At 37.5% G+C, this 26,052-nt stretch overlaps 3 protein-coding genes across 4 annotated transcripts in view; all 3 read right to left on the reverse strand.

The window, feature by feature from the left end:
- LOC18034793 (zinc finger CCCH domain-containing protein 19) overlaps positions 1–7,454 on the reverse strand; it is a 10,765-nt gene extending 3,311 nt beyond the window's left edge. Inside the window, exons 1-7 of the mRNA XM_006423406.2 lie at positions 5,682–7,454; positions 5,496–5,575; positions 3,187–3,374; positions 1,784–2,711; positions 1,560–1,687; positions 1,093–1,152; positions 953–1,003 (exon numbers count right to left, since the gene is read on the reverse strand). Of these exons, the coding sequence (XP_006423469.2) occupies positions 953–1,003; positions 1,093–1,152; positions 1,560–1,687; positions 1,784–2,711; positions 3,187–3,374; positions 5,496–5,575; positions 5,682–7,210 (2,964 nt within the window). The 5' untranslated portion in view covers positions 7,211–7,454. The remainder of the gene's footprint in view (positions 1–952; positions 1,004–1,092; positions 1,153–1,559; positions 1,688–1,783; positions 2,712–3,186; positions 3,375–5,495; positions 5,576–5,681) is intronic.
- Positions 7,455–14,896: 7,442 nt separating this feature from the next.
- On the reverse strand, positions 14,897–20,781 carry LOC18034670 (DNA-binding protein HEXBP). 2 transcript variants are annotated; one of them, XM_006423410.2, is made up of 4 exons: positions 20,605–20,781; positions 17,828–18,033; positions 16,888–16,980; positions 14,897–15,684 (listed from the first exon to the last, which is right to left on the reverse strand). In XM_006423410.2, exons 2-4 carry the CDS (start codon positions 17,950–17,952, stop codon positions 15,117–15,119), a joined length of 786 nt encoding a protein of 261 aa, XP_006423473.1. In that variant the 5' UTR covers positions 17,953–18,033; positions 20,605–20,781; the 3' UTR covers positions 14,897–15,116. The 2 variants fall into 2 exon arrangements, with proteins under 2 accessions (XP_006423473.1, XP_006423472.1); XM_006423409.2 differs by having other exon boundaries at positions 17,828–18,121.
- Positions 20,782–23,224: 2,443 nt separating this feature from the next.
- On the reverse strand, positions 23,225–26,052 carry LOC18035312 (probable beta-D-xylosidase 5). The gene is made up of 5 exons (XM_006423411.2): positions 25,363–26,052; positions 25,074–25,243; positions 24,893–24,990; positions 24,031–24,795; positions 23,225–23,938 (listed from the first exon to the last, which is right to left on the reverse strand). The coding sequence occupies exons 1-5, from the start codon at positions 26,050–26,052 to the stop codon at positions 23,313–23,315; spliced, it is 2,349 nt and encodes a 782-aa protein (XP_006423474.1). The 3' UTR covers positions 23,225–23,312.

Raw genomic sequence — 26,052 nt, forward strand, 5'->3', positions numbered from 1 at the left:
TTTTTTTTTTTTTTTTTTTTTTTGGGGGGGGGGGGGGGGGGTGGAAGGGGAAGGGGAGGAATTAGAGAAAGACAAAGACCAGAATCAAAATAATCCTTGAAATCCTGTAGATTTTATTGGCACTTGCTTGTCCCTGAAACCATTTACTTTGAACCTTATATTAATTTACCATTATATATCTAAGCATTAGATCCCCAAAACATTGAAACCATAATAATTACTTAGTACTATGCACGTGAGTTAAAATATTTAATGAAGCAGCGTTCATAGTGTTCTCACGCAGCATTTACATTCTCCTTCTGCAGTACAAATATAAAACAAAAAAATCTTAAAATAACACTAAAAATGGACTATTCTGAACCTTTGCATAGCTTTAAATAACAAGAAAGGGGTCTTGCAATCCTCTTATTCATTATCCCATATATTCCCTCCACTTTGGCACCAGGACTTAACCGAAGGTTGAAGTAAAGACTTTTCTCAACAATTGGTGAGTGGAAGTGAGCAGAAAGGACAGGACGTTGGCAAAACATTGCTTTCTTGCCATAATATGGACAAGACTCCCTCAGCCCGTGGTTAATAATAAGATTTGAAATGTTGGAATTTAGGTAATTTATTCTCATATATTCGGCATTTAGTTTCTCATCCATCTTCTAAATTTAGTTAGAAATGCTTTCTAAGCATCTATATTTTACACTCTTCCACTATTTCTTGGAAGTAATTTCCTCTGGCGATACATGTTATAAGCCAAAGTTATCTATTTGACTTCTTCAGTACTGATAATTGGCAACCACCATGAAGAAAATAAAAATCAAGTTGATTTATTGAATAATCAAAGAAAATGTGCTGGAAATAGAATAAACTTCCTGAAGTGCCATGGTTTTTTCCCTGAATGCGCAGGAAATCAAAATCAAGTTGAGTTAATCCACTATTAAATAACACACAATGAACTTACATCTTTGACTCTGACTTCCTGGAGTGCCATGGCTTTTTCCTGAATGTCTCCCTGCAAGGAACCAATTAAAACATTTAAAGAAAGAACAAATATATAATTCATGGCTGATTCAAAGCAGAAATGGAACGTTGTGGGCTTACCACAGTTAGACGGTTGATAAGCCCACACTTTATGCTCTGGCGGAGACGCTTGCATTCATCCTAACAGATCAACAGAGGAAACATGAATACAAAAAAGAAATTACATGGACATATAATGAAATAGACACATAAACACAATGAATCTCCATAACACAATCTGTAATCCACAATGCTATGACAAACACCCCTCACTATTTGTATATTTGTTTACCTTTTATTTATTTTTCTTAATAATGACGTGTAGTTGTACACTCTATTTTAACTCCCCATCGTATGTTATTCATGAGGAACAAGCTACTTAACTAGCTACTTAAAAAGTGTTCAAGTTAGAAGCCTTCTAATTATTCCCATTTATGTGACTTTCTGAATCCAAAAAAGCAGATGGCAAATTCATCACTTTCTTGGCATGAAGGCAAACAAAAGAGACTAAATGGAGATATAACATGCATGAAATGTTCATTAATCACCTCTGTAAACTCTTGATTTGAGATTATATCAATTGATATGACCTCCGTCTTGTTCAAATTCAATATTTCTAAGAGGATATCGGTTGTCCTTTTGCCCACTTTATATGGTTCAGTACCTTTGCTTGTACCTGTGCAGAGTATCATGATATACTTGAAAATGAAAAGATTTCAAAAAAGACACTCCAAAAATAATATGGCTGATGAAGAGATATCTAGACATGTACCTGTAACTTGTACTAGCCTATACAAATCTTGTTTTTGGTGAGCACTACCAGATATTCTGATTCTTGCAAAGGTACCAACAACTTTGTCGTGAAAAGTTTCAGTATCTTCTAGCAACTCTTCCACAAAATTACGCCGCAAATAAATCAGATTGATGTTGTGCATATCGATTGCAGCATAATCATCAACATTAGATTGAAGTCCTCTGTGATCACCCTTTTTACGTGTCTTGCGTTTCTTATCTTTACCCCCCTTTACTAAGGCATCAGAGCTCCCATCAGCCTCCAACAGATTTGATTCAGTATCAACAACACTCCCCTGAAGTTCATCCACCTGAGAATCCTCCTTTGTGAGAAAGTGAGATTCAAGTAATTTAAGCATTTCAAAATGCCCCACACGTGGTTTCCCAAACAAATTTTGGAGGCGTGCATCACAGATAACATGAGTTCTACGTTGAGGATCCCGGAGCTTATATTTTTTTATATATTCCAAAAGGAGTGTCTGAACATCAAACTGAGATAGAGCTGATTTGTCGCCATTTCTCATGTGCATAACCAAATCCAAGAGCTCCTTCGATGCCCACTCAACACTTCCATCAGTAGATGCCCCTTCACCACCAGATAATTTCACTGTTCCTGGTGACACCTCATCCTTGGCACGGGATTTGGACCGTTTCTTGGCCTTCCTTCTTTTAGAGACAGTTGCCTCTGCATTTCCAGAAGAACTGTCTGAACCATGTCCCCCATCAACATTAGCATCATAAAGTTCGTCAGGTGAACTCTGTTTACCAGCATGTGTATCAGATCCCTTCCAAGGATTTTTTGCACGTGCAAGTTCATCTGAGCTCAAAGAAAGCCTCACTTTTAAATCAAGCCAATAATCCTTAAAGAGATACTCCCAGCTATTTTTGTCATCAAAATCCACTTGGGCCTACAAGATAAAGAAGGAAGAGACTATAAATGGAAAGTTAAATCATCAGCAAATACTAGATTGTTACAAGATTCAAACTCATTACGATATAGTCAGCTTCTGTGCTACTCATAGAAAGTTTTCAATATGTATATCATACTGCCCTGACATGTTTTGATTTTCCAACGAAACAGTCAAATCAACTGTACACGATCAATGCCAAAATCTCCCACCAATCAATAGCCTAGTGCCAATATTAGCTGCTTGCCATTCACCAGAATAATTAAAGGAAGCCCAAGGACACCAACTTGGGTGAGGTCACAGATTCAACATTTCAAATAAATCAAATCCTATTAAAATGATAAACTCTTCGAATACATGTATCAAATAAAATTGTTCAGAGCTATAAAATCTTCATATGAGATGGCCCGCAAAAGAAACAGTAGCAACGATGCTTTTTTTTTTTTTTTTTTTGAGGGGGGGAAAGCATACGTACCGTTTCCTTATTTCCCTGCTCATTCCTTTCAATCAACATCACAGTTTTCATGCATGTCTCACAAAAGCCCTTGTTACCTCTCACACATAAGATGACGGCATCTTTGGTGCACCCTTTGCACAAGGAAAACGTACAAGTGTAGCACATATAGTATGCATTCTTCTCGCAAATGCTGCATAGATGCCAACCTGAATAATAAATAAATAACAACATTCCAATTAGATAGGCAAATAACCCATGTAATAGCCATGTTTTAACAGGGGAATTTAAAAAAACTATAAAAAAAAAAAAAAAGACAAGCACAGCAAAGATATGAAGATTTAAGGTCCTCGAATTAACTATTAAACAAAAGAGAGAGAGCACTAGCAATAGCATGGGCCAGCAGTCACATGCATCGAATATTGAAGAGGAAAAGTACAAAAGCCCATAGATATAACAAAAATCAGATAAACAAAAATACATGCAAGAAACAACAAGTGATAGCAAATGTATTAAAGCAATCCATCAATTCCTTCAAATAGCAAAGAAAAGAGGATAATCGCATAATACACAAACAGTATCCAAATATGACCTTGACCCAGTTTCAGAAACATTGGAAATAGGAATCTGAATTTCCCCATTGCTATAAAAAGTTCATAGGTGGATTTCAAACTGTCAAGGAAGTTTCAGAAGTTTTAGCTATGGTACTCGCTTCATGCATATATACAATAAAGTGAATGTAACCTTGAACACCTTCATCCCATATTTGATTGTTTGTGCCATCAGACAATTACCCCAAAATGTATAATCTTGGACATTGTGAACACAATAAATTCAAACCAAGTAGTAGTCTAACAATCTCACAAGAAACTTTTTCTTTAACAGACCAAAGGTTAAATGGTGATTTGGCTACGTTAGCATTATGATTACCACTTCAAAGTCAAAATGAAGATGCCAGATTGAAGTCAAATATATTTGAAAGTAGTTGCAAAGAACCAGTTGGTTGGCTGATTAGATGGTTCTTATGAATCAACTGGGCAATGTTTACACACAACAAAATTAGACTTGAGTTCTCCTTTCCCTTCCTAAAATTATTGTTATTTCTTAACACAAAAATAGACATTTTCCATTGCCAATTTCAAAGCAGAATCATGTTCAGACTTTCTTTTTTAAAAAAATTGTCACTGTAGACCAAAACAATAAGTGTAAGTTCATTTAAGACGAAGAAATTTAGGAGAGTGTAAATTGAAGTCAAGAAAAAAACTTGTCAGTGCTGGCAATCCATCAATTAGTTCACCATGACAACAAAGAGCATGAACCGACCTTCTCCACAAGAGGCAGAACATAAATTCAACAAATGAAACATAAATGTATTCTCTTAGTTAGTTCAAATGAAAAAGCATTTAAGGCTTATACTGAACACTCTCTTGCATAAAGGTGGCAGTGTAACACTATTGTTAACAACTGATCTTGAGAACCGCTCAAAATCAAAATAAAGCTAACGATATATTCACTGAGTCATAATACATGCACGGCATCGTTCCAAAAATCACATAATTCCAAACTTGCCACACATTTAGCAAGCTTCTAACAAATATAGATACCAAAGAACTGTAACTTGTAGTTTAACAATTGACTTCCGGATCTTCAATGTGTTATGGATCCCCAATGTTGAACCACTAAAAGCTTATTACAATCCAGGGTAGTAATCATGATTTTGCACTTTTACTTGACAGTGGAAATTACCAGTATTGACAATTGCCTTTGGAACTCCAAAAAATTTAAACACTCCTAGTCATCAAAGAATAGAGTACACTTCACATGAAGCACAATAAACCAACTTCATAAGTTTGCAAAACTAGAACATTGTGCTGGGAATATTGAAGATTTTACTTCCTGTCCCTTCACACAAGTCCACCCCTGCAAGCTTTGCTGTCGAGTAGGTCACACCTTTTGCAAAGAAAAGAGGAAGCAACAACTTCAATACTTATAAAAGAACTTGTGTGAAAAAGAAATAAGAGGAACAAGGCACTGCCAGGATGAAGGCATCAACGAATGTATTGAAGTGTTCCTATGGTAAACTCTATTTACATTTCTTGGTTTCAAATACTTGTGGTTAGCAGTAGAAACTCAGTTTCATAATAAAATTCATCATAAACTGGGTTTCAAAGCAAAAGTCTGCATCACCAAGAAGTCAGTGGCCACAAAAGACCAAATGCATGCAAAATGCTAGAAAGTAAAAACAAAAAGAACAAAGAGAATGATGATATACAACTAATTGAATGTTGAATAAAAACAAAAGAAAATGACACAATCATGCAAACACTCACCACAATTCCATCTACCCTTAGCTCGAAAGAAGGCCTCATCGCGATTAACACATGAAGGATGATATGCCTTTGGGCATCCCCTATAAACCCAACATCAAAAACCCCCAATCAGGATTAAATTACGTGAAATAAAAAACAACTAAAAAAAACAAATAAAAATATTGAGGAAGGCACTCATAATGTCACCTGCGATCACAGAGGACAAGGTCACCACCATCAAAGCAAATAAAACAAACATCCTCCTCAGATTTCTTCTTTGAAGGAGCTTTCCCAGGAGACTTGGAATTCTTCCCAACTCGCTTCCTCTTCCCTCCAACCATTGTACTCACTTCCTCCACATCATCACCTGTTCCCATCTCCTCTGCTGTCTCAGCCTTCTCCATTTCATCTCCAATGTTAGCTCCAACCTCCAAGGTTTCTTCCCCCACATCACCCATCTCCATCTCATCTGTCTCAGTGACCTCCAGAATTTCAGTTTCTTCTGCGGCTTTCTCCATTTCCTCCTCCACTTCAGCTTCTCCTCCTGCCACATCGGTAAACTCCATCTCCTCCTCTTGCACCTCTGTTTCTTCTGCTACATTACCAACATCAATCTCATCTGCTATTGTTGCCACTTCCGTCTCCGTCACTGTCACATCTGCCACCTTCTTCTCCTCATAACGCATCGTTTCCTTTGCCAAATCAGCCACCTTTATCTCTTTCTCCTCGTCCTCTGCCACATCAACAACCTTTGTCTCACCTGCAATCTCACTATCCTCAGCTATTTCTGCCCTTCCTTCAGCCACCACTGCCACATCAACAGTCTCTGTTTCCTCTGTAACATCAACTACATTTGGACAACCCACGGTCTCCCTATTCCCTGCAATTTCTGCCCTTTCTTCCATGAGGTCATCCACAATACCAGTCTCCTCTGCCACATTATCCACCTTCTTTTCACCCTCAGTCCGCGACTCTGCTGCCACATTATTCACCTTCATTTCATCCTCAGTCTGCGCCTCTGCTGCCATAATATCCCCTTTTTGTTCGTCCACAATCTCCTTTGCCTCTGTAACATCATCCACCTTCGTTTCATTTTCATTCTCTATCTGCGCCTCGACTGTCACGTCATCCCCCTTTTGTTCATCCACAATCTCCTTCTCCTGCTCCGCCACATCAACCCCCTTAATTTCAGCCCCGACATCAACCTCCTCAAACACCTCAGCCTTTTCTTCTTTTGCCTCTGCCACGTCATTCACGCGCTTCTTACCTTCCGTTTCCCCCTCGTCAATCACATCCTCTTCGGCACCCTCACCACCACCAATGGCCGTTGAAGGCACAACCAAATCGCCGCCATTCACCACATCCTCAGTATTAGCAACAACATCCCCATCCTCTTCACCAACCACCGCAGCAGTCACCACTGGCTCCGAGTCACGTGACTCATCCCCTCCAGAGAACTTCGACTCGTCCAACTCAGCCACAGTCTCGCTCTTCTCCACAAACTCATCATCTAATATCTCTTTCCCATCTCCCAACGATTGCTCTTTCGACGTTAGTTGTAGCGACTCGCTCAACTCGGCCATAGCTTCCGATTCGCATTGCGGCTCGGTTATTCCCTGAACCGCATCGTTGGAGTCCGTAACTGTCGCTGCTGTTGCGGTGAAATTATTCGAGTCATCTTCGACTTGAACAGAAGGGTTCGTTAATTTCGAAGCTTCTTCGTCTTCGTTCTCCATCTTAGAGACTACAGTATTCGATTCAAATTTGAGAAAACCCTAGAAATTGAAATGAAACCCTAGGGTTTTGGGAGCAATTTGTGATTTTTATTTTTTTTCCTTTGGATTTTAGTTAAAAATAAAATAAAATAAAATAAAGATTATGTAGAAAGTGTGACAGGGGGGAGAGAAGGAAGAGAGAGTTACGCAAGAGAATTTGACGCTCTCTAGAGAGAGAGAGGATTTTGTTGCCTCGTACGTGTGATTTTTTAATGGACGATACTATCCCTAATCCGGTGACTTCATGACTTTTTTAACCCCCAAAATGCTGTGGGGCCCCAGTGATGGTTGGTGATTATTCCGTGGTCCGTGTCCATGTGTTTACCCGCGCTTGAAGGACTTTCGCAACCGTGTGATCTGATTTTGACTTCTAATTTCATTTCTGAGATCGTGACCTCATCATACTTGGGATTTATCGGTTCTGACATTTTGTCAAAAACATTCAAGAAGTTATGCACGTATTTTATTTGTTTTACATTTCAAAATAAGTATTTGATTGTGATTCATGAACTACTCATGATATGTTCTGTTTTATCATAGTTAAAAGAAAATTATTTTATGGCATTATAACTAATTATAATTTAATAAATAAAATCATACTTTTGTGTGGGCAGTATTATTTTTCAAAGAGTTTTTAAAAATAAAATATTGTTATGAATTTAGAGCTAGCAAAATTTGATACAAGTCATCAAATTTTTATTAAATGAGTCGGTTCAAGTCTACACAATTATATATAAAATTTTACATACATAATGTTTTATTTATAAAATTCTAAATATAATTAGAATTTTAATAGTATAAATTTATAATATTTTAATAGACATATATGTGTTGAAACGTTGACAAAATTGTTGGTATTTAGCACCTGTTAATACTGAGGATGGGGATGTTGACAAAATTTGGTGACAAATTGGCCAAAGTTGGCACCGACTTTGGAAATTTGACACATGCATGTGGCTAAGTATGCAAAGCTTGAAAAGTTGGCACAAACCCTTAAAAATTTAGATGAAGCATGTGGTTGGAATTGTGAAAATTGGAGCCAAAGGAGTTGGTGAAGCATGGGACAATTTGACAAATTCACAACAACTTTGACAATTTGATAAATTGTTGGTGAACGCCGAATTTGTAATAGTGCAAAATATTTCCTATAAATAGAGGGAGTTTTTTCATTTGTTAAGCATCCCAAAATTGTTAAGCTTATAAGTTTCTAAGCTTTTGAGAGAAGTGAGAGAAGTGTATCTGGAGAATTTATCTTTCTTGTAGAGTGTGAGAGTATTGGGTATATTTGGGTTTCTGGGAAGTGTGATTCGTTACTCAAATATTTGTACTCTATTAATTGTTAAATAGACAATTATTCTTTCTTACCTCCGTGGATGTAGGTTTAATTACCGAATCACGTAATTCTTGTGTCCTTTATTTTTCTATAATTATTTTGTGCACTTGATTCCGCATTCCGCGCACAACAAGAGGTATCAAAGCCGACAGTTCGTACTTGGGGGGATACGGTACTGTTCAAGTATACGGTACTATTCCCATATACGGTATTGTTCACGAATACGATAGAGATGGCCATTTGTACTTGGGAAACAGTCTATTGTAAGTAGTGTGTATTTTTGCATGTCTAAGAAAGTTCTGTCAATAAAGACGATAAGAGTCTAAAGATTCTGGTTTTTAATTGGGACTGAGTTTCCGTCCAGTCTCCTGAGAACTTTCTTGGTGCATTTATTCACGCGAAATTAACATCATAGAGACTGTTTTTTGAAGTGGAAATAGTTCATTGAGAAAATGGTAGAAGGTGAAACTTCCAGAATTGAGGAGAGATCTACCGAGACTATTTCAGGAGACACTTCAGGTGGGAAGCGAGATTTGTCAAATCGCTATTTAGCACCTGTTATAGGAGGCCAGAAGATCGATGTTGAAAATTTTGATGGGAAAATCAACTTCGGCATGTAGAGGTGCGAAGTTATAGATGCCCTTATTCAAATCAATTTGGATGTTGTTCTGAAAAATAAAAGACACTTGTATGATGAAGAAATTTGGGATCGTATGAATAAAAAAGCATGTGGTCAGATCAGATCTTATTTGACTAAGGAGGTGAAATACTTGGTGAAGGATGAAGAGTGTGCGATGACTTTGTGACTTACATTGGAGGAGAAGTACTTGCTAAAAAGTCCTGAAAATCGTCTTCATGCAATGAGCCAAGTAAATGGCTTTCGAATGAAGCCTGAGGTGTCAATGCACGATCATGTCTCAAGATTTGAAAAGTTACTTGCTGATTTGAAGAGTCTTGATGAAGATATTAAGGATGAAGTCAAGGCTATGATTCTGTTACACTCACTACCAGAGGAATATAACCATTTTGTGACTACTTTGATATATGGAAATAGTGTGATTGTCTTCAAAGATGTTTGCACAGCATTGACTAACTTGGAGATTTGGAATAATGATAAAAATTCTGAACGAGCATCGTCTGAAGCTTTGTTAAGTAGAAATTGAGCGATGGAGAAAAAGAAATAGTGTGGTGGAAAGAATTCTCGATTCAAATTAAGAAGCAGAAATATTGCTCGAGATGAGTGTGTCTTTTGTCATAAAAAATGTCATTGGAGAAAAGATTGTCCAAAGACTCAAAAGAGAGATGAGAAGAAACCAGCAGCAACAAACATGGCACAAAAAGATGAACACTCTGATTATTCACTAAGTATTACTCCTGCAGTATACGTGGCTAGTTCGAGCAAGTGGATACTTGATACTGGAGCAACATGTCATTTGTGTCATATTAAGGAATGATTTATAGATTTTCGTAATCTGGAATCCAGTGCAGTTGTGATGAGGAATGATCAACCTTGTCGCATAATGGGGATAGGAACAATTCGGCTCAAAATGTTTGATGGAATGGTCAAAGAACTCAAAGAGGTTAGATTTGTTCAAGCTTTAAAGAAAAATCTAATTTCTGTGGGTGCTTTGAAAGCTAAAGGCTGCAAGGTTACCATTGAAGATGACACAATAAAGTTTACACATAGGGCTATGATGATTCTGTAAGGGATTCGGCGTCACAATCTGTACTATTTAAAGGGAGGTATAACTGATGAAGCAAATGTTGTTAAGGCGCACAGTGACACCACCAAGCTATGGCATGTACGACTAGAACATGCTGGAAGAAGTCTTTGCAAACTTTGATGAGGCATAGACTCTTAAAAGGTATCAAAACTTGTAAATTAAATTTCTGTGAGCATTGTGTAGTAGGCAAAAAAACAAGGGTCAAGTTTGGTACAGCTAATCATGATACTCGTGAAATCCTTGAATATGTTCATAATGATGTATGGGGACCAACAAAGACTGCATCAATTGGTGGAAGTCATTATTTTGTTACATTTGTTGATGATTTCTCTAGACGTGTGTGGGTGTACACCATGCAAGCAAAGGATGAGGTTTAAAGATTTTCGTGAAATGGAAGAAATTGGTGGAGATTCAAACTGACAGAAAGATCAAAGTATTACGATCTGATAATGAGGGTGAATATACTTCTGATCCATTCTTGCAAGTATGCCAGAACGTGGGTATTAAAAGACATTTCACGATGAGACATACTCCGCAACAGAATGGTGTGGCTGAGCGTATGAATTGTACTTTACTGGAGAAGGTACGGTGTATATTATCTAATGCTGGTTTAGATAAAAAGTTTTGGGCTGAAGCTGTGAGCTACGCAAGTCACTTGATAAACCGGTTGCCTTCTGCTGCAATTGGAGGTAAAACTCTTATGAAAATATGGTCTGGAAAGCATACACAAGACTATGATTCCCTTCGTATATTTGAGTGTTTAACTTATTATCATGTCAAAGATGGTAAATTGGATCCTCGTGCTATAAAAGCTATCTTTGTGAGATTTAAATGTGGAGTAAAGGGCTTCAAGCTTTAAGATCTCAAAGATAAAAAAGTTTGTGTGTAGTAGAGATGTCATATTTGATGAAGCTTCAATGATGAAAGTTTCAAGTTCTCAGCAGGTGGAAAACAAGACCAAAGGGTATTGCAGCGGGTGGAGTTTGATGCAACTCCATATGTACCAGTTAGTTTTACATCAGAGAATGGTTTAACTATAGAAGTGACACCTAGAGTTGAAGAAGAGATTATTTCTTCTAATGTCCCACAAAATAAAGAAACAATTGATGATGTAGATAATAATGATTTTATAGCAACAAGGAGGCCAATAAGAGAGATAAAGAAACCCGGATGGCTTACTAAAGATATAGTGGTAGCCTATGCACTTCCAGTTATTGATGATGACATCCCCAACACTTTCAGTGAAGCATTACGCAGTAATGAAAGTGATCAATGGAAGTTAGCCATGGAAGAAGAGATGAAATCTCTCCATCAAAATCAAACTTGGGAACTTGTAGAGTTACCAAAGGGAAAAAAAGTTATTGGCAATAAATGAGTGTACACCAAGAAGCAAAGATCCCCAAATCAATCAACTCCTCAATACTAGGTAAGGCTCGTTACAAAAGGTTTTGCTGAAAAGGAAGGTATTGACTACAATGAAGTTTTCTCTCCAGTTGTAAAACATACTTCCATTTGTATCCTACTTGCCTTAGTTGCAGAATATGAGTTAGAGTTAACTCAATTGGATGTTAAGACGGCGTTCTTACATGGAGATTTGGAGGAGGAAATCTATATGATTCAGCCTTATGGTTTCAGAGTTGCTGGAAAGGAGAATCATGTGTGTAGGTTGATTAAATCTTTGTACAGACTGAAGCAATCACCAAAGTAGTGGTACAAAAGATTTGATCAATTTATACACTGGCAGAAATTCACCAGAAGTGAACACGATCATTGTGTTTACTTCAGAAGACTACTAGATGGAGCTTTCATCTATTTGTTACTCTATGTCGATGATATGCTTATAGTTTCGAAGAATAGAGATGAGATCGAAAGATTAAAGAAGCAGTTGGCTTCTGAGTTCAAGATAAAAGACTTGGGTGATGCACAGAGAATACTTGGGATGGAGATTCGTAGAGATAAAAAAAATGAAAGCGTATGGTTGACTCAAAAGTCTTATTTGAAGAAAGTACTAGAAAGATTCGGTATGGATGACAAAACTAAACCGATATGTACACCTCTAGCTCCTCATTTCAAATTAAGCTCTTCTTCATATCCTATATCTCAAGAGGAGTGCGATTACATGGCTCGTGTTCCATATGCTAGTGTTGTGGATAGTCTTATGTATGCTATGGTATGCATAAGGCCCGATATATCTCCAACAGTAAGCATGGTTAGTAGATACATGCACAATTCGGGTAAAAATCAATGGCTTACGGTAAAATTGATTCTCCGATATCTGCATGGGACAGTTGATGTTGGGTTATTGTTCAAGAAGGATTGTGGTCAACAATGTGTTGAGTATTGTGATTCTGATTTCGCTGGAGACCTTGACAAGCGAATATCAACAACAGGTTACGTATTCACATCGGGTGGAGGACCGGTTAGCTGGAGGTCGATTCTACAATCAACAATTGCTCTGTCCACTACGGAAGCAGAGTACATGGCAGCAACTGAAGTTGTAAAGAAAGATATCTGGTTAAAAGGATTGTTAGGTGATTTGAGAGTAATCCAAGAGAACATTGCAGTCTTTTGTGATAACCAAAGTGCGATATTTCTCGCGAAGAATCAAACATATCACGCTCGGACGAAGCACATAGATGTGAAATATCATTATGTGAGGGAGATTATCGAGGGTGGTGATGTGTTGTTGAAAAAGATCAATACCAAGGATAACCCATCAGATATGTTGACAAAGGTGATTTCTAGAGTTAAGTTTCAACATTGTTTGAAACTAATTCAAATCCTTCGATTGTGTTAAGTTATGTCCTTAGGGAATTTTGAACTACAGTTGGTTTGATCCCAAATTTTGAGTACGTAGGCAGTCATAGAGATGCAACCGCTTTGATGATGATAATTCGTTGGCAAGTCGGCTCAGATTTGGACAAATCTTCGCCGAGGTGAAGAATTGTTAAAAAGTTGACAAAACTTGGTGACAAATTGGCCAAAGTTGGCACCGACCTTGGAAATTTGACACATGCATGTGGCTAAGCATGCAAAGCTTGAAAAGTTGGCACAAACCCTTAGAAATTTGGATGAAGCATGTAGTTGGAATTGTGGAAATTAGAGCCAAAGGAGTTGGTGAAGCATGTGACAATTTGACAAATTCACAATAACTTGGACAATTTGGCAAATTGTTGGTGAACGCCGAAATTGTAATAGTGCAAAATACTTCTTATAAATAGAGGGAGTTTTTTCATTTGTTAAGCATCCTAAAATTGTTAAGTTTATAAGTTTCTAAGTTTTTGAGAGAAGTGAGATAAGTGTGTCTGGAGAATTTATCTTTCCTGCAGAATGTGAGAGTACTGAATATATTTGGGTTTCTGGGAAGTGAGATTCGTTACTCAAATATTTGTACTCTATTAATTATTAAATAAACAATTATTCTTTCTTGCCTCCTTGGATATAGATTTAATTACCGAACCACGTAATTCTTGTGTCCTTTATTTTTCTATAATTATTTAGTGTGCTTCATTCCGCATTCCGCGCACAACAAGATGTTCTTATATATATATATAATAGAGTGTAAATATATGATGTAAATCTTATTAAATATATAATTATTAAGTAGGTTATTAGGTAATAACCAGTTTATTTTCTGTCGAGTTAAAGTATAAGTATTATAACACAATTATTAAATGAGTCGTATTTGTGTCAACCCAATTTTGACACAATATGAAACTAACATAATACAAACACGATTCACTGACCGTTTTATTAGCTCTATATCAATTTAGTGTTTTCCAGTTTATAACACATTTTGTAATCATGAAATGTACTTTACATATAGAAACACACATAATGTGCTTGGATGAAATTTTGGAGAAAAATGTGACTACCAATAATAACTATTTTGTGAAATAAATAAAGAGAAAACGAATAAGTTTTGGTTTTCCAAATGATTTCTATTAAATTTGTTTTGAGAATGGAGATAACTTTTTTTTAATTTCAAAAATTTGTCTAACAGGCCCTCAAAATAACTTTTTTTTTTTAATTTCAAAAATTTGTCTAACAGGCCCTCAAAACAATGTAAAAGAAAAATGGATACCAAATGTTTGACGAAAAATTGGAAGTACAAAAAACATTTTAAGACAGACAATGACTACGATATCATACTCAACAACCCAAACACCCTTGTATAATTAAATTTTATTTATTTTCTAACCGCTCCCAAACTATAGCATATAATACCAATCGAATATTGTAATCAGATTTCATGCTCAGCTTAGGCTAGTCAGATTTTATTGATTTTCTTCAAAATAAATGATATAAGAAAAAATACTTTCTTTGATCTTTTTCATAAAATGCCAACACCATACAAATTTTCACCGTTCCGACGCATCTGAAAATGATAGTCGATGAAAAGCGGACTCTAAAAACGCTGTTTCTGTTTTTTCAAATTTTCTTCTCAAAACGTGAAAATAATTTAGGGGGAAAAAAACATTTTCACTTATTTCTAAGTCATTTCACTTCATGACGAAATCCAAACAGAGGAAACCAAACTCACTCGGAGTCTTGTTAATAGTAATCTATTATTTCGATAATAACAACAAATGGCACAAATCAATAAGTTTTTTAATGGATTAAAAAATCTCCCACATCGAAAACAAAAAAAAAAAATGCAATCCTACCACATCAAATTCTCAAACCAACTATCCAGCTCTATCCAGTTCCAATCTCAAACCTTCAACAAATCTAAGCTAAAACAGTATCCAAAAATAACATGGAAAAATAACTAGTATGACAAATTGATAGCTGACACAAATGCCATCTATCAGTACCTTCGAGAATAGCGGTCCAAGAACCTCCCTGAAGGGCACTCATATGCTAGGTGTCCTCGTCCACCACAGTTGTGACAGACCATCAACGGTCCCATACAATCCCTGCTCATATGTCCCAGCTGCTGGCAGTTTCTACATACTATGTCTCGGTAACCACCACCACGAGCACCACTGCCCCCACTGCCACGAGCACCACTGCCACCACTGTAGCGATCTCCAAGACCGCCAGATTTTGGACAGTGTCTAGCAACATGTCCAGAAACATTGCACAAGTTACAGATGGGATCATTGGGACAATCCCGTGCCAGGTGACCTGTCTTCCTACAGTTGTTGCAAGCCTTGTCATTTGTACAATCAGCTGCAAAATGACCCTGCTTATAGCAGTTGTTGCACAATCTCAAGTCCCCAGGTGGCAGTGGGGGAGCAGTGCAGTCTCTTGCACGATGTCCAGCTTTGCCACAGGTGTGGCAGATGCCCTCATTTGGACAGTTGCCAGCCATGTGCCCTGGTTCCCGGCAATTCCAACATAATGCCTTTGTAGTGCATTCTGAAGCAATGTGGCTGCACAAATGTTTTCAAGCACAATTACAAGTAAAACATCAATATTGCCCATTAATTCAAGTGATGAGAAAATCAGAAGAATATCACTACATTATTCAAGGGAGATCAATTCCTTTCTCATCACTGAAAAAAATTTAAAATACAAAGTTAGGTCACGAAACTTCCCCAAAGGCCTGTTTAACTGCAGAATATTTCAGGAATCAAAGCAATGCAATTATCTTCTCCTCCTAAAAATCTCATCTGGCAATGTCCATAATTTGGGCCTCAAGATTAGAGAAAAGGGGACAGTGAACACTATGTATTTCGAAGCAAAGGAACAAAAGCTGCATTGAAGCATATGTAAATTTTACACCAACGTAATACCACTAGTTTGCAATTGCAGAGTGTCTTAGTGACTTGGTTGAACAAGCAGCAACCATAAATATTAATAAGGATCAATTAAGGATGCAATGTTCCACTGGCTAAGGCCAAAGTAAAACACATGGGTTAAGGTACAATCATTCCAGAGATCAAGATTAACTAGTCACCACAATTTACAAACACAGAAAAAGTTAGTGAAGCTTGTACCTACACCAAACTAGTCCAAAAGATATCAATTCCAGACATAGCAGGGAAGCAAATGCTTGAACATATAGATTCCACATTAAGCCTCCCCCACACAGGCAATTTCAAGGAATTTATGCTTTCTACACAAAAATTTGTGTGAATCATTAGGGTGGCATTACTTTCGTTTTAATAATGGCATTATTCATGAGTAAGTTTAGAAATGGCAAATGCTTGAACATATAGATTCCACATTAAGCCTCCCCCACACAGGCAATTTCAAGGAATTTATGCTTTCTACACAAAAATTTGTGTGAATCATTAGGGTGGCATTACTTTCGTTTTAATAATGGCATTATTCATGAGTTAGTTTAGAAATGAAATTGATGGTTTAAACTCTAAAGGTTGGAAAACATGTTTTGCCTTTTGGAAAAGCATGTCAAACATGCTTCCCAAAGGCTTTTTGTTTTCAAGAATGGAAATGATGTCTAAGAGGATACCAGACAGCTACACAGCTGCACACCTTCACAGACCAACTGCAAACTACATGTGAATTACGAGATGTATAATAATAATAATAAAAAACTCGTATGTTCAGTTCAAGTGATCAGATATCAACTTATATACTTTTATTTGTCTCAAATGAAAGAGATTACATACCCTGGAAGACCACAATTGTGACAAATTGCCACATTAGGGCACTCTCTAGCAAAATGACCTGGCCGTTTGCAATTCTTGCAAAGATTACTTTGGCTGACAAAAAATGCAAAGAAGATTAATTCCTGAGCAGAAAAAGAAATGCATGGTACAAAGTAAATCTAGAATTATTTTAGTCTAAAACAGTGAGGACCCCATTTTTAAATTGATTTTGAACAATGGTAAATTGAAAATAGAAAAAATAAAAGAGCCCTTTTTTCTTCGTTTGGTGTTAGAAAAACATGAAACCTTAAGAACTTTTCATCCTAATGAATAATGAAGAATCTTACTCTTTGGTTTTTTGGGGCTTTCCAAATAAAAGAGAAGGGTATCCTCAAAAGAGTTAAGTAGCCAATATAATAAATGACCGACAGAAGCATTAATAAGAAGAATCCAGGACATAATACAAAAACAGCTATAACACACAGTGAAAATAAATATTACTTTCAAGAAAATATTAACTCTTGAATGCAATTCAGTGACAAGGAATTCAAGACATAACTTGCCACAGAACAACTCAAAACACAAAACCAAATTTCCAGTATAGTTTTATCATAAAACACCACACAGAAGGCAGGGAAAGAAGTATCTCCACAACCATGATGGCGTTAGGTAAATAACTGAATAACACAATTGAGTAAACTGATGCTATTGTATGAAACTCCGAGACAGTTTAAAAGTAGTTAACCAAGTAATTAGCATGAGAACAATCATAAGCAGAAATGCTAAAAACAATTCTGAAGATCCTCGAAGACATAATCATGTAGAATCATCAACCATAACTAGAATAACGGTCAGCTACAAAAACAACCTCCACCAAAGACATAACAGTCTCCTTCACCCCCCACCCCCTCAAGCCAATAAAGAGAAAGAAAAAACAAGTTTATGATCAAAATTAGAAAACCTGTAACCCCGACGAGACCCTCTCCTGTATGGTGCATCACGGTAGGAGAAGCGATCAGAGCGGATCTTACGATCCAGCGGGCTCCTGCTCCTGCTCCTGCTTCGGCTCCTGCTGACAGAACTCATGTTCAACTAACACCTATTAACACCTACCACCACCGATCTGCAAAAACTTCACCACCAAACACCAGAATAGCTGCTGCCTCCCTGTCCAAATCACAACCATACACCCATCATCATCCATGAGTACAAACCAAGCCCCTACCACACCCTTCAAAACAGAAAACACCAAATCCTAAAAGTAAAAGAACACAGCATTTCAGCAAGCACCAATCATATCCAACTACATATCACTGCATTCAACATCATCTCCATAAAACAACCTTCATAGTAAATTCATGGATCTCCTCTAAAAAAAACTTTCCCCAACACAGCAAAGACAAAAAACATAAGGTGGGCAGAAACTCAAAGTTCTTGACCAGCCATCTACACTGGATACAGGTCAGACCATTAAAGTGGGCCGTGGAGGTTTTAAAGAGAAAAATGAAAATAAGAAAGACAGGAAGAAGCTAGCACCACTGTACTTGTGTGTTTTTTCTATCTCTCACAACTTTTCTGCCTCTTAACTTCAAGGCAGTCCCCTCCCCTCCCCTCCCCCACCCCCCCCCCCCCCCCCCTCCAAAACACAAATATGGAAAAGGTCAGAGGATCATAAATTGAAAAGGTGGGTGTCATGAGAAAAAGAGACCCGGAAGCTAGCTATTACCATAGGAAATCAGCAACCACAAGACGTGCTTATAATTTCTCACAGGGAGCATTTAGAGAATTCCAAGTATGTAAGGAACAAAGATAACAAGAGTTAGCTCAGGGAAGTCTGACCCCTCAAAAAGATTGGGGAAAAACTTGTCCTGTCATCTGGAGCAAATTATGCTCCAAATGTACACCATAATTAGAGATCACGTGTTGGCATATGGTAGCATGTTATTTTAAATCTGCACTGCATCCACATTTCTTCTGTGCTCAGGGAATAGAAATACCTCTTTTAACCAAAGTATCATTCCCACAAATTCTTGTTATTAATTATTTCATTTCTATTTTCCCTAGACATTGTCATAATAATAGACGTCATGACGATACTAACAAAATAACACATGATTCGAGTTAAACTGAGTACCTATGTCAATCATGTTTTCTAGTTACCACACACCTCACCCTATCCCACCCCAAACTAATTCAATTCCCCTCCAAAGGTTGGCAAGAAGGAACTTTAAACCATTGACCTCTTGCTTCCACCGCGAGAGGCAAACCAACTAGGTTGTCCCATTAAAGACTATGTCAATCCAACAGAAATAATACAACTAAATGGAGGATAATAAATAGAGAGGTAAAAGGACAGATTTTGGTCAGCGACAAGTCTCCTAATTCTCAAAAGTGTGATTTTGGATGCAAAAACTAAGCACGTCGCCAGTTTGGCACAAAAATCAGTTAGTGCAGGACTATTTCAACCATTTGGGATAAGTTTGGGATGCCTATCTCCCACAATTTTGCTATATCACCATCCGTAAAAGTGATGATGATGATATTGGCAAACAGAAAAGAACCCATCTTTCCTTGAAGTTAGTGGCAGGAAATTGTTTTAGATTGTACTAACAAAAGTAGGCACATAGGGTTCCATTTTAGAAATGATTTACCTTAGATTTCGAATGATCCACATTAGGGAGGAGCATTTGTACAAAAGTCACACCCTAGTCAATAAAATGTACTAGCTTACTGGGGTGTGAGCAGAGCATTAGTGTAGTTTTGCTATTCAGATTTTAATATTTGATGCAGCACACAACATGTTGCACAATACAATAGCATTGAGATCATCTAGGTACTCCAGCGTTCATTTCTTTCTTCTTCTGTTTTTTTAAAGATTCTTCTGATGAGGATTTTAATCTAGGTCAGAAACAGCTTGATTTCAGGTTAAAACACACTGGTTGAAATATTTTTCTAGTACCATAAAGCACTCAACGGGAGTAAAACAGCTATCAGAAATAAAAGAGTTAGATGTTAGTTTTGGCACTACAAAGCAATTTATCCAGAGCAATATAAAAATATATTAAGCCCTTCCAATAAGATACATGCATATCTCTGCTTGTTTGCTGAAACTCAGACCCAAAAAAAAAATTATCAGTTATCCTTCACAGACAGATATCGCAAGAATTCATCTTTGTTGAATCTACCGATGTCTAGGTCCCCTTCACATACACAAATTTCTTTCATAGGACAGACTGAACTCATTTGGATCACACAGACATAACCGCAAGTTGTCAGCTCTTTTCCGCAACATAGACAACGTAATGGTAATCTCAATCGACCCGGGAAAAACTTATTTTGGCAACTTTTGTGCAACAATTTTGTGCATATTGAAATTGACTCATCGTCAACCAAATACACCTATGTATTATTTTCCTTCAACAAACAGCTCAAATTTCCTTCATAATGAATCATTATTCATAAAATTTCTGGATTTCCAAGTTCAAATCCCACAGACACCACCACAAACAGCATAAATTCCACCAATCATCAATTTTATAGAAAATTTAGAAACAAATTAAAAACAAAAAACCTCGTGAACTATGATTTCACGCACATATATATACACATACGCAACCACGTGTATTTTAGGTCAAAATTATAGAACACTAATCTCTGAGCAGTAGACCTAAACCCTAACCCTAACCCTAACACAGAGCAACAGAATTGAATAACAATTAATCAATTAAATGAACAAACCTGATGAGTCTTGCTCGGCGAGTCAGCGAAAATTGTTGTCGACGAGAACTGTTTTAGCTAAAGAAATTACTTTTATGTACGGACGGAATTGCGACTGTTACGATTTTCAACTCCTGGAGAAGGAAAAGATGACGAGCAGCCGCTAACAGATTTGTGTCCGACAAGTGCCTAATTTGGTCATGTGATGTCCGGTTTGGTTATAACCGGAAACGACGACGTTATAACTAGCAGGCCCACTTTTTGATTTTTGTGGGCCCAAAATGGCCCATTGAGCCTTATATTGCTTCCTTTCTATTTTGAAATAGTATTAGTTAACAGAAATAAACAATTGTATGAAATATAAATTGATGTACGTGTACCATAATATGATTGGTTGATTGAATAGAATTCGATTTATTCTATATTCATACCTCGACGAGGCCTTTTCCCCTCTTCAGAAAATGTGGAATAGAGTTACATTTCTCCCCTTCTATTGTTTGGGAGAGTAAATTTCTAAGCTATATATATATACTTGATTGGTCAATAGGCTCTGGTATAAATGTATACACATATAGATCTAGAAAAAGTAGAAAATATTAAACTTTTTCTTGTAAGGCTTACTTGAGAAGCTCTTTTTAGCTCTATTCAAAGTTATTTGTCTAAAAAAATTTCGTAGATAAATCATTAAAGTCTTGAATCCTTGTGTATATAGAAAGCTCCAATATTATAGAAATTACAAATTATAAGAATTTGTCCATTAATAAAGAAACAAAAGTTTTAAATAATAATGTGTTAATTGAAAAAATTTGTGCAGCCGGAAGGTTTTACATCATTTTCATATTAATAGATAGACTAAATAGTGTAATAGGTGAAGCTTCGTCATTCTCTTTCAATCATCCGATGGGTCATACTTTGCACTTCCAAAGTTTATTCAATGACAGAAAAGTTGAATAGTTTGTCTCAATTATTTTCTTGTGGCACACAATATACAAGATGAGTTAAGTGTCTTCTGAATAATATTAAAGCTCTTCTGAATAGCTTTAAAGATAAGTAAATAAAAGAAAAAGCGAAGGAAATCCCCTACCAATAAAGGGCAGAGAAGCTTTATTACAGAAATTAATTACCATCTCCTTTAGTAATATTCTAGAGATGGGGTTATTTTTATTCCGCAGAGAACAATCTCATATTGCGGAATCAATATAGAAAACCAGGCTATTCCGACCAAGCAATTAATGAAAGCATATAAAATAGAAGAGTCATTAAGAATTATCTTCAGACTTCAGGGCCCTACAAAATATGAACACGTATAATCACCAGGATGAGGTGTAATGGTGTATGTATATATAGGAAGTGGCTATGGTGGATTTGAACGTATGGTTATAAGGTAATGGTCTACGGTGGAACAACTCCGCCATAGCCGCCCCTGGATCGACAGGTCATATGCAAAACCACGTATTTTCTGCCTCAGCTTTAAAAAAGGTCATCTCCCCAGAAGAAGTTTGAGGGCTGGCATTCTTAATTTGCTGCTTCATACACTTGCAGGATGAGTCGTCAGAGAATAAAGATTTAGAGACACATCATCCGAAGGTCCAAATACCGCACTACAAAGTCGATGAATGAAAAATCTTACTTGTCGATGAGAAAGCAAATGATCTCATCAAGTGAGGTCTCCAGCACCGCTATCAGCTGTGGACACTCAAGTTTATCCAGTGCATCTGTCAAACAAGTCCACACAGACAGTCTTCGAAAAGCTCACCGATCCCAACCACAAATGAAAAATATATGTTCAGCGCAGGACGTAGTATGTATACTAAACTATACACCACTGCAGTAAAGATAATACCGTATGTTCCACCAGACATTTCAATGGTGATAGTGCAATGAGATTACCAATCTCCTCTTGGATGCCGACGTCTCCCCATGTAATACCATTAATTGTAGTTGCTGATTGGATTAAAAAATTGAATTAAAAAAAAGGCTGAAAAAATGTTTTATAAAGCTTAGTATCTCTATAATACTATCATTAACTCCCAATAAAGTTTAGTATCTCTATAAGATTATCATTTTGACTCCCAATAAATTCAGCAAAACGGGCTTTCTACATCATTAGGTTCATTTTCCTTGCCTCCCATTTCTTTAAGAAGCTTCAAAAGAATATCAGAACTCAATTCTGCCATTTTCTTTAAAAAGAAAAGAAATCCAGCCCGTTATTTTATTGTTTAATAGTTAAAAAATTAAAAAAATTAATAAAGAGAATTGAGTATTTCAGATCAGTAAATCGCAAGGAGTGGTTTTTGCAAAAAGAAAATGGGTTGTTTATGGGCAGTGAATTATTTACATACATTTTTTTTTTAGCAAAATGTGGTTCTTGATTCTTGATCATCTCCAGTTTGTTCTCTTGAATTACAATGATATCAATTTTAAGAAACCAGTAAGCTTCACGAAAACTGCGATGCTGGACATCAAATAGGCTGTTAAAAACCGTTACTACAGATCCTATACTTGGTGCTGTCTCTTGGATTGCTGGTGATGGGTGCATAGACCCATTGTTGAAAAGTAAGATATTTTTGTCTAGTTCTATAATTATTTTTACAATGTTTATTGTATAAAAATATAAGTTTTTACTTTTATTAAATAGGTCTCTAAGTTTTTACTATTACATAATAGTAACACCTCAAATTAAATATGGGTGACTAATATTAGTTTTGTTGGTAATAGTGGTGCTGAAACTACATGATTGCTAAGTCTGTTTCACTTGCACTTCTAGCAAGCCTAACATTGAGATGGTGCCTCACTTGGCGCTCACTTGGAGATCCAACAATAAGGGTGTGCAGCCCTATGACCAGCTTCCTTTGTCCATCGGTATCCACAAGATTAAGCCCTTGGCACACGTCAAACCCTACTGTCACATTCTTGGTTTTGCCCTTCTGCACATCCACTCTCTCAAACCCAACCAACTCCACATTTGGGGCCCCGGCTGTTGATGCACTTGGTGGCTTCCAAAATATTAGCACAACATGAGAACCGCTCATTGGCCCGTTGTTCTTGACACCAATGACAACGTGAAAATGCAAGTCTTTGCAGTTTACTGTGGTGACATCAATGGCTTGAGCATGAGAAGAGTGTATGCTGTTTCGATTTTTTTTTATGAGTACTGTGGAAGGAGCCGAGACTATAAACTTGGAGAACGATGAGTAGCTTAGTCCGTGGCCAAATGGGTAGACGGTTTTGCCCGAGTAAAACCTGTAGGTTCTTCCGGGGAGATTAGCTGTGGCATTGGCTCTCATGTTCATGTCTGTCATTGGCAACTGATCTACATACTGTTGCGGATACCATGTAAACGGAGACCTTCCAGCTGATAGTTATGACAAGTTATTTAAGCAATTAACCTCAAGCAGTGGTACAAAAGCTTAAACTGATCAAACTGATCATGCGTTAATTAATTACCTGGATTATAGTCTCCAAAGATGATTTGAGCTATCGCATCTCCACCAGCTTGTCCTGGATATCCCACCCACAATATCCCTCCAATTTTCCTATTGCTTTTTGCAAAAGAGATATCAACAGGACCAGCAGCCATAACAACAAGAATCACTGTCCCTTTTGTAGCATTAGCTACTTCCATCACCAGCTTTTCTTGATATCCTGGTAAAGTCAAGTTCTCTCTATCGAGCCCTTCTGCTTCTATAGACTGATCAAGGCCCACAACCACGACAACAACATCAGCCGCGGCTGCAGCCTTAGCTGCCGGTTCAATAAGGGAGTCGTCTTGGCATTTCACATTGCTACAACCTGGTGCATATGTCACAGCGGACACATACTCTTGCAGGCCCTGTAAAGGACTAGTATAGCCACAAGGTATGCCAGCATAGTTGCTTATCATCACATTGGTGGCATTAGCATTTGGTCCTATAACAGCTAAGTTCTGGGTGGCATTTGAAGACAAAGGAAGAGCTCCGTTGTTACCTAGCAAAACTATTCCTTGCCTAGCTGCATCAAGAGCCAAGGACTTATGATCATCTGTACAAACATCGGACGGTCCTAAATTCCCCAGTGGCTGTGATTTGGGATCCCCATCGAAGAAGCCTAGCCTCATGAGGACAATGTAGTTGTATATTAATGCCTGATCCACCACAGATTCTTTAACCTTGCTCATGTTAACTGCATTCTCTGTATACTTCCCCAGATAATCCCCACAGTTCATGTTTAAACCTGTGTGACAAAATCATATAAAGAGACCGAGTATAAATGAAATCATGACTATCAATCAAACTCAATATATGCATTTATATGGATGCAAGTACAAAACCTGCGTTCAAAGCAAGGGCCACTGCATCTTCAGGCGTGGCGGTGTAACGTATGGCAGTGTCATAAACCTGAATAGAGTCGCAATCTGACACTATATATCTGCCAAATGCAACAACACAAGCACAATTAGGCACAACTAGTATGCATAGTAGCTTGACCTTGGATCATACGTAAGTACGTACCCATCAAGACCCCATTGGTCTCTAACAACTCCTTTGAGCAAATTTGGATCAGCACATGTTGGAATTCCGTTTACTCTATTGTACGAGCACATTACACTACTTACGTGTCCCTCCTGTACACAACTCTTAAATGGTGGCTGATACGTGTCTTCCAGGTCTTGCTTTGTCACCTGGAACAACCCAACACTTAATTACGACGACATAATTAAGATATCATACATGTATACAACATGAGGCCTCACACTAATTATGTTTACGAAGATACGATCAATATAACAAATAACAATACCTTTGCATCAAAGTGAAATCTATCAACACCTTTCCAATTGTCAACGTCATAAGCAGTATAATGCTTGCAACAACTGGAGACCTTAAGCCTGTCACTAGATGAATTTTTGCTATCACCTATTTCTTGCAAACCTCTAACATAATTCACAGCATATTTTGATACCACTAATGGATCCTCTCCGGGGGTTTCTTGGCCACGGCCCCATCTCGGGTCACGGAACACATTAACATTAGGACTCCAGTACGTCAACCCGGCTTGACCAACGTTGTACATGGCACGAGCCTCGGTTGACACCACTTGCCCCATCTTGAGCCACAAACTTGCATTAAAACTAGCAGCTGATAAAATTACAGCTGGGAAGCTTGTCGCACCGGGCACCGTGGCATTAAAACGCACAGCGGGTCCAACGTTTGAGACGCCGTGTAGCGCCTCGCCCCACCATTCGTAGGATGGCACGCCGAGCCTGGGAATGCCTGTGGCTGTGTTTACTAATTGTTGCACCTTTTCTTTCAGAGTTAAGAGTGAAACTAGGTTCTTGGCTCGGTCCTCATAAGTTAATGAGGAGTTGCAAAATGGGAACTGGCTTGTTTCTGACTTGCTCTTGTCACATGCAAATTGTTGAGGGGTACATTGGGTTGTTAATAAGAGGAGTATTGCAAGGCAAAGCGATAAGTGATATTGGGGTTTCAT

Source organism: Citrus clementina, unplaced genomic scaffold, assembly GCF_000493195.1.
Source record: "Citrus clementina cultivar Clemenules unplaced genomic scaffold, Citrus_clementina_v1.0 scaffold_8, whole genome shotgun sequence".
NCBI classification, from domain to species: Eukaryota; Viridiplantae; Streptophyta; class Magnoliopsida; order Sapindales; family Rutaceae; genus Citrus; species Citrus x clementina.